This window comes from Neofelis nebulosa, chromosome 16, assembly GCF_028018385.1.
Source record: "Neofelis nebulosa isolate mNeoNeb1 chromosome 16, mNeoNeb1.pri, whole genome shotgun sequence".
Taxonomy (NCBI): Eukaryota; Metazoa; Chordata; class Mammalia; order Carnivora; family Felidae; genus Neofelis; species Neofelis nebulosa.
The window spans coordinates 63,662,639-63,675,362 of record NC_080797.1 but is presented as its reverse complement, the minus strand read 5'-3'; the positions used below and the strand labels follow the sequence as shown (position 1 = coordinate 63,675,362).

General features: G+C 51.5%; 1 protein-coding gene across 1 annotated transcript in view; it reads right to left on the bottom strand.

The window, feature by feature from the left end:
• Positions 1-3,180: 3,180 nt before the first annotated feature.
• RPH3AL (rabphilin 3A like (without C2 domains)) overlaps positions 3,181-12,724 on the bottom strand; it is a 137,307-nt gene continuing 127,763 nt past the window's right edge. The window contains 4 exon segments of the mRNA XM_058702946.1: positions 3,181-4,381; positions 6,957-6,986; positions 6,988-7,103; positions 8,847-8,960. Coding sequence (XP_058558929.1) covers positions 4,040-4,381; positions 6,957-6,986; positions 6,988-7,103; positions 8,847-8,960 — 602 coding nt within the window. The 3' untranslated portion in view covers positions 3,181-4,039.

The window sequence follows — 12,724 nt, the reverse complement described above, 5'->3', positions numbered from 1 at the left end:
TATTTAGGATTTTTAATCCTGATGTCCTGAAACTTCATGATAAGAACGCTTGCTATAGTTCCTTAAATTGTTTTATTTTGAAAGATTTAAGATGTATAAAAACAATGAAAATATGATATCTAATGAAATGTTATGATATAAATATTGCAAACCTGTCTATTCATCAGGGACATTAAAATATTATCAATAGGGGTGCCTGGGTGGCTCAGTAGGTTAAGCGGTTGACTCTCGATTTTGGTTCAGATCATGATCTCATAGTTCGTGAGACTGAGCCCTGCGTCGGGCTCTGTGCTGTCAGTGCGGAGCCTGCTTGGGATTCTCTCTCTCTCCCTCTCTCTCTGCCATTGCCCCGCTCACACTCTCTCTCTCAAAATAAATAAATTAAACAACAACAACAACATTACCAATATGTTGAAACCCTTCCTTAGCTAGCCCTTTCTTCTTGAGACGTACCTTGGGATCTGTTGTTTATCCTTCCTGTGCATTTCTTTATTCTTCTGCTGCATAAAATATATGTTAATATATGTCATTTCTCCATGTTTTACAATCTATATATAGATGGTGTCGTAACGTACACATTTTCCTGCCATCTGCTTCTTTGCTCAGGTTGTTCATGAGAGTCATCTGTGCTCAGAGTGCTGGCTTTCACTATTGCACGATATGCCATTGACTCCACCGTATCCCAGCTTCTGTATCTATTTGTCTGTTGATGTTATTTGGGGCGCTTCCAATTTTTGGCTGATAAAAAGGTACAGCTCTAAACATTCTGTACACGTCTCCTGGAGCCCACTGGGAAGAGCGTCTGTATGGAAAGGGTTCTCCATTCTGCCAGCACCTTGGAGTCACGTGGGGGAGGTTTCCAAAATCATAACGTCGAGGCTGTGCCCCAAGCTGACGAAATCTCCCAGGGTGGGGGCCGGTCCAGCGTGATGTGCTTCTAAAACTCCGCAGGTAATTCCAATGAGTTCAGCCAGTGGTGACCAACAACGCCCTACACCAGCGCTACTCAGAGCGTGGTCCTCCAGCCGGGAGATCGCTCCATGTACGCTCTCAGCGCCCAACCCAGGCTGGGTGAGCGAGAACCTGTTTTAGCGAGACCTCAGGGGGTGGATAGAATTTCTTCAACAGTTCTCTCCCCTTTGTTTCTTGCTTTGAAATTCCTATCAGTTGGAAGTTGGACCTCCCGCATGGATCTTACTTTGGGTTGTCCAATGTTCTTGACTTTTCCCCTATACTTTTACATGTCTTTTTTTTGTGTTTTACTTCCTGGGAGATTTTCCTCTCATCTTCTGTCCCTTCTAATGCATTTTTAAATTCTTTACAAAATTTTTTGAATGTACATTTATTTTTGAGAGAGAGAGACAGCAAGCAGGGGAAGGGCAGAGAGAGAGGGAGACACAGAATCCAAAGCAGGCTCCAGCTGAGCTGTCAGCACAGAGCTGCATGCGGGGCTGGAACCCACGAACCGTGAGATCATGACCTGAGCGGAAGTCAGACGTTTAACCAACTGAGCCACTCAGGCACCCCACATTTTTAAATTCTATTATATTAAAAATTTTTTTTTAACATTTGTTTTTGAGAGACAGAGAAACAGAGCATGAGCAGGGGAAGGGCAGAGAGAGAGAGAGAGAGAGAGAGAGAGAGAGAGAGAGGGAGACACAGAATTGGAAGCAGGCTCCAGGCTCTGAGCCATCAGCCCAGAGCCTGACGCGGGGCTCGAACTCACGGACCGCGAGATCGTGACCTGAGCTGAAGTCGGACGCTCAACCGACTGAGCCACCCAGGCGCCCCTATATTTTTAATTTTCAAGAGCTTTAACACTTCCTTTTTAAAAAATAACATTCTTTCCCTGTTTCATGGGTGAATATCTTCAGGGTTAGTCCCTGTCCCCTTTCTGCTATGTATTGGAGTCTCTGTATTTTTGGTTGTTGGTTTTGGTCAACTGTTGGTGCCTTTGGCGGTTCCAGCTGAGTGTGACACAGCCAAACTACTAGGAAACCGTACGTGTGGGTGGTGCTTGTGGACAGGAGCCTCCCGGTGGTGACTGGGAAGAGGATGGGAGATCGCCAACATTAGGATCTGTCCATCCTTTCTCTTTAGTGACTTTCCCAGTGATGAATTCAATCACATCTTGCCTTCAGGGTGGGTGGACGGAGAAAAAACCAGCTGTTAGTTAGGGAAGGGGACTGTGGATCTCTCCACTCATTGCTGTCTCACTCCAGCCTTTGGCTGGGCTTGGGCCCCCTGGTCCCAAATCTTTCTAGTTCAATCTTGGCCCGCAGTAAACCCGTCTTCTGCCAGGGTCAGGGAAGGGCCACATAGGCTGGGAGAAGGAACCTGGTGGTCTAGCTTCTTCCAACCAATACTATTCTCATATGCATCCCAACTTCCACCTGAGGGACACCTGGTCCCTCCAAGTTCTGAGCATCTGGGGGACTCTGCAAGCAAATGGGGCTTATTCATGGTTGGCTTTCTCCCTTGTAGACATCTGGGGGAGCTGGGAAGCTGGCACTCGAGTCACCCTCTTCCATCTTCCAAAGTCTGCAGACCTCTCACCTGCTGCCATCCCTCTCCTCTCCTTTTTGGCTTTGCAATCTATGCCATTTTTAGTCCTTTAGGTCATTTTGGTGGAGTTTTGGGGGCAGAGGAAATACAAATGTGTTCGGTCCACTGTATTTAACTACAAGTCCTTGTCCATTTTACATATGTGCATATAAATTTGTACAAGTCAGGGCGCCTGTGTGGCTCAGTCAGTTGAGCAGCCGACTTCGGCGCAGGTCATGATCTTGTGATTCACAGGTTGGAGCCCCACATCAGGCTCTGTGCTGACAGCTCAGAGCCTGGAACCTGCTTTGGATTCTGTGTCTCCCTCTCTCTCCATTCTTCCTCCACTCACACTCTGTCTCTCTCTCAGAAATAAAAATAAAAATTAAAAAAAGTTTACACAGCTCATTTTGATTATATGTATACTTAATTTTTTTTTTAGACATCAATGGCCTTGTTTTTCCATTCAACATGAGGTTTGTGAGCTCTCCTAACACACATAGATCTAGCTCATTCCTTTTACTGTGTCTTAGGGAGTGCTCCAGTGACCAACATACTATGTTCCTTTCCATCCATTTCTCGATCAATGCATCTCAAAAACATAAGCGACTGTGCTCTGTTGATCAACACACTGGCTCAATGCAAATTCTAATCTTTATTGAATTCTGAAGCATGATTTGTCACACGGAAACAGTCTTTTTATGTCTGCCAGCAGCAAGGGCAAAAAAGCTAACTGTGGGGGCCTGAGAGCCCAGAGAGAAGGCCCTTCCAGAACCAGGTATGGGGGCCAGTGGGAGAGTGGCAGGAAGGATGAGAGAAGCGGACACACGCACACACATGCACACACACACACACTCTCTCTCTCTCTCTCTCTCTCTCACTCAATCTCCTTCTGTCTTCAGGGAAGGGTTTTCCAGAAGCAGTTGCTCACACTCTGAATTACTTATTTTTCAGGCCAAACTGAACCTACTGAAGAGAAGTGAATTAAAGGCTCAGGGGAGCCTCGCACCCCAGCTGGGGACTCCGCTGAAGGCTGGTCTTCAATGAGTGAATTCACAGTATCCACCGGAACCCTTCCCAGCTCCACCAGCTGGAGAGAGGCTGAGCAAGACTTGGGGAGGCCAACAGAGGGTTCCAGGAAACCTAAGCAAGAACCAGGTTTTAACCATAGTGTCTGGGCCAGCCCCGAATGAAGGGAGGATGTTGCTCCCACCTTCCAGAGTCACAGGCAGAGGGAGGGTGGGCAAGCCTCTCATCCCACACTCTCTGGACCCACTGCTTGTCTCTAGGGGCCAAGCTCAGCTCTGAAGGGCAACGTTGGACTCTGCTTCCATTAATACAAATATGGAGAAAGCCCAGCCCAGTGCCCTCCAAAGCCACAGTGCACATGGGAGGGCCTGAAGGCCCTTGCACCCCAACACAAGACAAGAACAAACTTAAAATGAACGTGGAGGTAGGCCGAGGGAGGGTGCAGGCAAAGGACAATAAATAAAGGTCATGGTGAGCGGAATGGCTGGGGGGTGCGGGTGGGTGAGGAGGGCTCCCAGGAGAGAAGGGTGCAGAAAGGCACTGAGTGAGGGGGGAAGCAGACCCAGCCCCACAAACACTGGTTTTTTGAGTCAGAGGTCATATCCAACAGGGCTGGCCAGCTGAGGGCTCCGAGACCGGTCAGGAAGGAGCCGGGAGGGGTCTGGGGACCCTTCCAGCTTTCTCTCGCTCTCAAACTCTTCCACTGGAAAATCTGCTCCACGCACCAATCACGCCTCTGCCAGGGCAGACAGAGAGGAACTTCAGAGGTCATGTCAGCAGCGGGGACTCGCCCAGGTGTGCCTTTTGCCTTTAGGGGAGAGGAAAAAAAAAGGCCACTCTAGGGTAAGTGGAGGCAGAGGCCTTCCCCAGTGACAGCTTGACCTTTGGGAATGAGATGGAGGTGACCGCAGGCAAGACAGGCTCCTTGCTGGAGTGACCCCACACCTGAAGCAGCTTCCCTTTCTGAAACTAAACAGGGATCTGCCAGGGAGGACTGGGGGCTGGTGCCCTGGCCAGAGCTTTGCTCCGTTTCATTGCATCGTTGCTGGCAAATCATCTACTCCCTGTGCTTCAGTGTGTCCATCGACACCCAGGGTAATCAACACAGGTGATCTTAGATTCCAGAAAGAGCAAATGGGCATGGCAATATAAAGCTTCTCTGTCGGGGCGTCTGGGATGGTTTAGTCGGTTGAGCATCCGACTTCGGCTCAGGCCATGATCTCGCAGTTCGTGAGTTTAAGCTCCACATCGGGCTCACAGCTGTCAGCGCAGAGCCCACATCAGATCCTCTGTCCCCTTCTCTCTGCCCCTCCCCCGATTGTGCTCTCTCAAAAAAAACAAAAAACCCCAAAACTTCCCTGTAGACCAATCCTCTTTGGGTTGTATCATAAGCCCTGGAGGCTCTCTATGCTCTGGGCCACATGGCCTCCTCCATTGCTAGGTTTGTGTCAAAGACCTACTTAGGGCAGGCACTCCACACGGACACTGCATTTCACCTTCCCTGCAACCCCATGAGGAGCATGGAGCACAGGGGGGTCCCCCCCCCCCCGCCCCGTAGCAATAATGGAATTGGGCACAGAGAGATCAAATATTAGGTTGAGTCACATGATTGCTGATATCTGGCTCTTTCTCATCTATAAAAATGCAATTTCATAGGGTTGAATTTTATGGTCTGGCCAAGTTCACATGTCTGGGAGCGGCAGGGCTAGGACTAAAATATGGCTGATTCCAAACTGTCCTCTGTGGAGGGTTTCAGGAGGCGGGAAGGAGGGGAGAGGGTCCACTCCACAGCCACGGCCACAGGGCCTCCCTCTCCCAGAGACCCGCCCACCCGCCACCTCTCTTACATGCCCTGCCCTGTAGCTTTCTGGCACCATCAAGGCAGGAGAAAGGGGAGGAGGGGAGACAGGGAGTGGGTGGGAGCTTCCACAAGGTCTCCTGGAGGGTGGCTGTCAGCACACATTGGCTCCCGCACCCCTAAATGCAGACTCCTGCATGGAGCTAACTGCGGACTGCAGACCCACACACGCGCTGCGTGCCCACAGGTCTGCTGATCCAGAGGTGCCAGGTCTGGCTGGGGCTTCTTTCTTTCCTTTTTAAAAAGATTTTACTTAAAAAAATTTTTTCTTAATGTTTATTTCTTTTTGAGAGAGACAGAGCGCAAGCAGGGGAGGGGCAGGAGAAAGGGAGACACAGAATCCCAAGCAGGCTCCAGGCTCCAAGCTGTCAGCACAGAGCCGGATGTGAGGCTCGAACCCACAAACTGTAAGATCAGGACCTGAGCCAAAGGCGGACACTTAACCAACTGAGTCACCCAGGCACCCCAAGATTTTATTTTTTAAGTAATCTCTATATCCAACATGCTCGAACTTACAACCCTGAGACAGAGTCACATGTTCCACTGACTGAGCCAGCCAGGCAACCCTGGGTGTGGGGGCAGAACTGAGGACTCTCACCACGTGCCCCCCCGCCCCCCCATTGCATGATGATCCCTAGTTGGCCAGACAGGGACAGTGGGCACGGCAGGGTGGAGCTTGGGTTCTTACATTTGGTTTCCACACCTATCAAATGGGGGTAATAAGCCTGCCATCCACTACTCCAGTAGAATGCAAGGGGATCTTAGGGACATCTGGATGTCTCAGTCGACTGAGCGTCTGCCTCTTGATTTCGGTTCAGGTTTGCGGGATTGAGGCACGTGTTGGGGTCCACTCTGAGCATGGACCCTGCTTAAGATTTTCTCTCTCTCCCTTTGCCCCTCCCTGGCTCTTGTGCAAAAAAAAACAAAACAAAAAAAAACAAAACAAAAAAACAAAAAATAATGCAAGGGGACCTTAGGGGTGCAAGGGCAGGCTAGGCTCTATGCCACCAGCTCCAGGGGTCCTGAATTCTCCCTCTGATTTAGGTCTGGACTGATTTGGGTGAGTTGATTCAGCTTCCTCAGCCACATGCTAGGTTTCTGGAGGTCAAGGACTGTCTCCCATCTGCCCACACTGGGCACACAATTGGGCTTGGTGAGGACTGGGGTGCCTGGCACACAGTAGGTGCTCTTGAAATGGGAGTTACTAAGGCCTCTGTGGAGATGGGGAAATGCTTTGAAAGATTACATGTACAAAGCAGTGGATGGTAACAACCATTGTTATGATTACTAAGAAGGGAGGGGGTGGTTGTCCTTATCTTGGGTCCCTCTCTGTTCATTGCAGGCAGGTGTGGGGTCTGGCTCACCTCTGTTCCCCCCAGTGCCTGGCATGGTGCTCAATAAACACAGAATTGCAAATGTCGTGTAGTACTCTCTACTTTGGGCAGGTTGAGTGAGGGAGGAGGACCACGGGGAGCGGAAGAGGGAGAGGAGGAGGCTGGGTTAGAAGGAGCGGCTTGGTACTCACCGGGGCCCTTGGGGTCTGGCCAGGGTGGGGTGCCCAGCTGCGGGTCTGCAGAACCAGTCCCGGTCTCACTGGCCAGGTTTCTCTGGCTCTCCGAGAGGTGGCTGGGCTGGCAGGCGGGCCTCATCTTGGGGGACTCCGTGCTGCCGCCTGGAAGAGACCACGGGTGGGCTCTTTGGACCTTGAACTGAGACCGGGATGATGTCAGCCTGATAAGGAGCTGACGTAAAAGCTTCTCATTTGAAACTGTGATGGGTATCTATGGGATTGTCTGCCCGGAGCCCCTTACCTGCCGCCCCCACGTGCCTGTCATGTTCTGGAGTGACCCCACCTTCTGGCCAGTGCTGAATGGTCCAGGATATATAAAGGCCACTGCATGGGCCCTTGGGTCAGCTCAGTAAGGAACAAGCCACCCATATGAAAACTGGCAACAAGGAGGAGTTCTTCCTGACTTCATAGAATGAGGAGGGGGAAGGGCATATACCTCCGTTAACCCGATGGGGTTATTATTTTTAAGTTTATGTATCTATTTCAGTAATCTCTACACCCAATGTGGGGCTTAAACTCACGACCTGGAGATCAAGAGTTGCATGCTCTACCGACTTAACCTAACCGACTGAGTCACCCAGGTGCCCCTCCTTTACACTTTTAAAAGATAGAATCTTTAGCCTGAGGGGCCTAAGAGATCATCCAGTCCAGCACCGGTCGTCTCCTGTGCTGTTTCCACCTACTGATACTGAACACTTGGATAACTGTGCCAAGGAGGATTCTGACGCCATGTCAGGCTCTGTGGGAAAGAGTATCATGATCCACTAGTAATGTCTGCCATGGGCACAGGCGTGGGAGTAGAAGTGCGTGTGCCAGGCACCTGCCATCTCTGATCTAGCCTGAACTGCTGTCCCCACCGGGAGTTCCTTCCCTATCAGCCCTGGCAGATCACCCAGCCTTGGCCCCAGGACAGCACCGGAGGCATGTCATTCCAGTTTGGGGCAGTTATTATAAAGCTCTTTGCTTATGCCCTAAAACCAGCCTTCCTGAAATGTCTTTCAAATATCCCACTTCTAACCTCTGGAGTAACTCTGAATGACGTTGGTCCCCAGAAGGCCTTTTATGTGTTTAAAGGAAAGAAAAATATGCCCGAGGCCTTCTATGCACCAGCCTCAAGACGCCATTAAGGCTCTTTCACATGACAAGGTCACAGAGGAGAGCTCCAAGATGTTAAACTCAGAAGAAATTTTGGGGACCACCTGCTAAATAGGTGGAAACAGAGGGGGCACCTGGATGGCTCAGTCAGTTAAGAGGCCGACTCTTGACTTTGGGTCAGGTCATGATCTCATGGTTTGTGAGTTTGAGCCCTGCATCTGGCTCTGAGCTGACAGGGTGGAGCCTGTTTGGGATTCTCTCCCTCCCCCCTCCCCTCCCCTCCCCCCACCCCTGTGCTCTCTCTCTCTCAGAATAAATAAACTTCAAGAAAAAAATAAAAAGAAGGAAACACAGGCCCAAAAGGTCAAGGTATGTGTTTAGGGCCCCACTGTAGTTTCATGGCAGAGCTGAGCCCAAAGAACTTCGTACCTGATTTTTGCAACCGTCATCACTCACAAGGTACAGTCTCATTTTGGGAAAGCTTGCAGTGAGCTTGGGGAGGAATTCTGGGTGTGCAGGCAGGTTGGCTAGATCCGCCCTCCTTGCCCCGCCCCTGCACATACACCTGGGGCTCTTTTTCCTCCTGCTCTGCAGTGGTGCTAACGCTTCAGCTTGAAGCATCCCAGCCCCAGGCCCACTTCTCCTCCCTGATCTAGAACAACTCCATAGACACCTGCTGGGGAGCCATAGCCCGAGGAAGCCACTTGCACCCGGGGCTTTGGAAAGGAGCAGTGTACTGGCTATGCTTACCTGATTCCCTCTGGGGTTTGTCACCTTTGGGGGCCCTCGCCCCAGCTGCAAGGAGTCTGTCCTCCAGGCTGGAGGAGCTGAGATCCGAGTCACTGTCACTGTCACTGGAAACCACTGGAAAGAACAGACACCAGCATAGGAGGTTACCGCTACTGGTCACTACCAGCAGGCATGCAGGCTGGAGGGGCCAGGGCAGGCCTCCCCTCTGCCAGCACTTTCACATATGCTAACTCACGGATGCTTCACAACAACCCCTGGAAGACAGGGTTACCTTCGTTTCACATGTGAGGAAACCGAGGCTCTCGCTCAAGGCAGTAAGTGGGAGAGCTGGGATTAGTTCCCTAGCAGGCTGGCTCCACACCCTGTGTTTGTGACCACTCTGATTTTACTGGAAGAAATGAACTGGAAGTCAGCAGGCCTCGGCTCTCATCCCAGTTCATCCAGTAACTCGCACTGGGGCCCTGCGAGTGCAGAAGGGAGCCAGGCTGATGGGATTGGAGTCCCAGGAGAGGGGAGGAGAGGGAGCTCTCATGGCGGACACCTACTGTGGTAGAAATCTTTTCTGGACTAAATGGGACCATATTTGGCTGGTTAATCAACAGTGGGAGTCATAATACAGGATATATTCAGAGGCTGAACATTCTATTTTCATTTTTTTAAAGTTGATTTTGAGAGAGCGTGTGCACATGCACACAGGGTAGAAAGAGAGGAGAGAGCGAGAATCCCAAGCAGGCTATGCGCTGCCAGTGTAGAGCCTGATGCAGGACTCGATCCCACGAACTGCCAGATCGTGACCTGAGCCGAAATCAAGAGTCAGACGCTTAAGCGACTGAGCCACCCAGGCACCCCTCCATTTTCATTTTAAGCACAGAAACGTACGTCCATCCGCCAATGTTTTGATGTAGGGGTGGGTGCTTCTTTGAGATGGGCCCACACAATCTTCCATGTCTAAGCTGCATCCACACTGCACTGTGATCCCCGGGTTCAGTTTCTTTAAACTGGAGCACAGCTTAAAGACACTGGCAAAGCAGGAGGAGTGCAGAATCCATCTCTGTTTTTTCCATTTCTTTCTCCTGCCTTTTACAGTCGTCCTGCCCACACCTGATTCAATAGCTTTTTTAAGCAAGTAGTTTCTATCAAGACTTTCCAAAGTCCTGGTTTTAATGAAATGACTGTCTTTTCTGGCTCTTTTCATCAGTTTATGTAACATTTAATTAAATGATGTAATTCTAATACCAAGTACAACAGCACAGAAAGGTTTGGGATCACAGGTAAGTAGCTCTCACAGGTGACTGACTCTGTGGATGGGGTAAGAGTCAGTGTGCCTTGGGGCGCCTGGGTGGCTCAGTCGGCTGAACGTCCGACTTCGGCTCAGGTCATGATCTCGCCGTGCAGAGTTCGAGCCCAGGGTCGGGCTCTGTGCTGACAGCTCAGAGCCTGGAGCCTGCTTCGGATTCTGTGTCTCCCTCTCTCTGCCCCTCCCCCCCTCTCCCCCCGCCCCGGTCAAAAATAAATAAACATTAAAGAGTCAGTGTGCCTGGCCAGAGAGTACAAGACACCTGGTTCCAGAGGCAGGGTTGGAGGGGCTGGGCGCCCTCTGCCCGGCACTATGCCAGGTGCCTAGACAGCATTATCTGCCAATCAGCCCCGTGCCATTGGGGCTTGTCTGGCAGGACACGGGACTGGAAATAAAACCAGTCTATGCCAGCGGTGGCTCATAGGTTGCGTCTGACCAGCTGGGCTGCTTGAGGAGCAACTTGCAGAGGGGGATCCTGAGGTGGCACCAAGAGCCCACAGGAAGACCAGCCTGGTCACGCAGGGAAACCCAGAGTGGGCACAGGGGCGGGGCAGCAGCGGCAGGACCTAAGCCATGTAGCTTCTAGCCAGATCTAAGGCCTTCTGGAAAGCCTCTGTGCCTTCAGCCTGGGTCACCTTTCAGCAAAGGGAGTCACGGGTCACAGAATTCGGCAACCAGAGGGATGGAGCTGGCCAACCATAATCAAGAGATTCTCAACCCTGCAGCTTCCATAGCAGAGCTCTTCTCTCCCCCTCATCGCCACATTCTGCCAGTTTCACCTCCTAAATGGTTCTCCAATCAGCGGCCTTCTCGCCATCGGTCACGGCCCCTGCCTAGCTCAGGGCCTCAGGGTCTCCGGTCTGGTCTCCCTCAATAACTTCCCACCCGGGCCCCTCCTTCAGGCACGTCCGTCTGCGCAGAGGGGAATGCTCCAGCTAACACACAGATCCTAGCTCGTCCCTCTTTAGGCGTTCCCTGTAACCCGCAAGCCCATGCTCCTGATCTTTGTCTACTTCTCTAGCTGCATCCTGCACAATCTGCTCTCTTGCCCAGGCTTCTCCACACCACTCAGAGTTCCTACCAAACTGCCAGTTGGTACCTCCTGTGGTTACTCACTTCCCGCTGCCCAGAACGCCCTGCCCATGCCTCTTCTCCTGGCTCCTTTTTATTTATTTAGTTAGTAATCTCTACCCCCAATGTAGGGCTCGAACTCACAACCTCGAGATCAAGACTCACATGTTCTACTGACTGCGCCAGCCGGACACCCCTCTCCTGGCTCCTTTTGGACACCATCTCCCCCAATCACCCGCGCCTGACTGGCTGAATACCTGACGCATTTTGGTATAGCCACTCTCGGCTTTCGGTGTGCGTGTGTCTTTCCCCCAGCGGACCCCCAGGCTCCTGGAGGGCAGGGGCCAAAGTGCACCCCTGATTGAGGCTGGTGAACTTCTCCTGCACAGCCTGACCCATGTGGGTGGGGCGAGAGTGACGTCAACGTGGCAGTTCCCAGCTTTTCCTTCCTTTATCTGCTCAAGGAGTTTCCTTTTTCTGCTCTCTTTCCCTCCTGGCCTTCAAGAAAGAGTTCTGCTTTGGCTCTTTGGGCTTTTGTGACGTAGACTCAAAAGGAGCTGGGAACTCAGAGGGGTTGTGGTCCATATGCCCCTTCATAGTATTTGAGAAATGCAACGGCCTAATGGAGTTTGCCATTGCTTTGCAGGTCCCGGACTGGGTTTCTCTGATCACGACTCCACTGACCGAACCTCATGGGCGTTGGATTTATAAGCATTTACGTATTTTTGACTCAGTCAGCCTGACTAAAGTGACTAAACACCAACCCTGCGGGTCTCCAGACAAAGGGAGTGGGAAGTGGGCAGGAAGCAGCCAGCAGCTCCCTGTGTCTCCCTGTCTCCCCTGGGGCAGCTGCAAAGGAATCAGGGAGGATTCTGCCCCTCCATGGCAGGGGGTCTGGCAGCCTGTTGAGCAGAGAGGAAGTCCCTGAGGGGAGCGGGGACTGATCTCCACATTGGCTTCCCCAAGTCTCTGGCAGAGATGCTTATGGGTAATCTCATTCTTCTTGACCTGGAACGTTCCATCTCTCTGATGTTTCATATGCACGATCTTCATAATTCTGGGCCAGCAGGGAGGGGGCATGGGGCTGGGGCAGCGGGGGCCTGGGGGACTTGTGGCTCCCTGATCTTGAAACAGTGCCTCAATCCAATGCACAGATGACAAAGGGCACAAAATACCGAGAGCTCCAAAGGAGACGATGGGAAAGGGTGTCCAGGACTCAGGTTATGGTGGTGAGTTTTTTGTTTTTTTAATTAAAAAAAAATGTTTATTCATTTTTGAGAGGCAGAGAGAGGCAGAGCGTGAGTGGGGGAGGAGCAGAGAGAGAAGGAGACACAGAGTCCGAAGCAGGCTCCAGGTTCTGAGCTGTCAGCACAGAGCCCGATGTGGGGCTCGAACCCATGAATCGCAAGATCATGTATGGTGGTGAGCTCTTCATCCCACTTCTTTACCCTCCCCCCTGGTGTGTCATCTGTCATACGTGCACAGTGTTGGGTCACATGAGTCCCGGAGT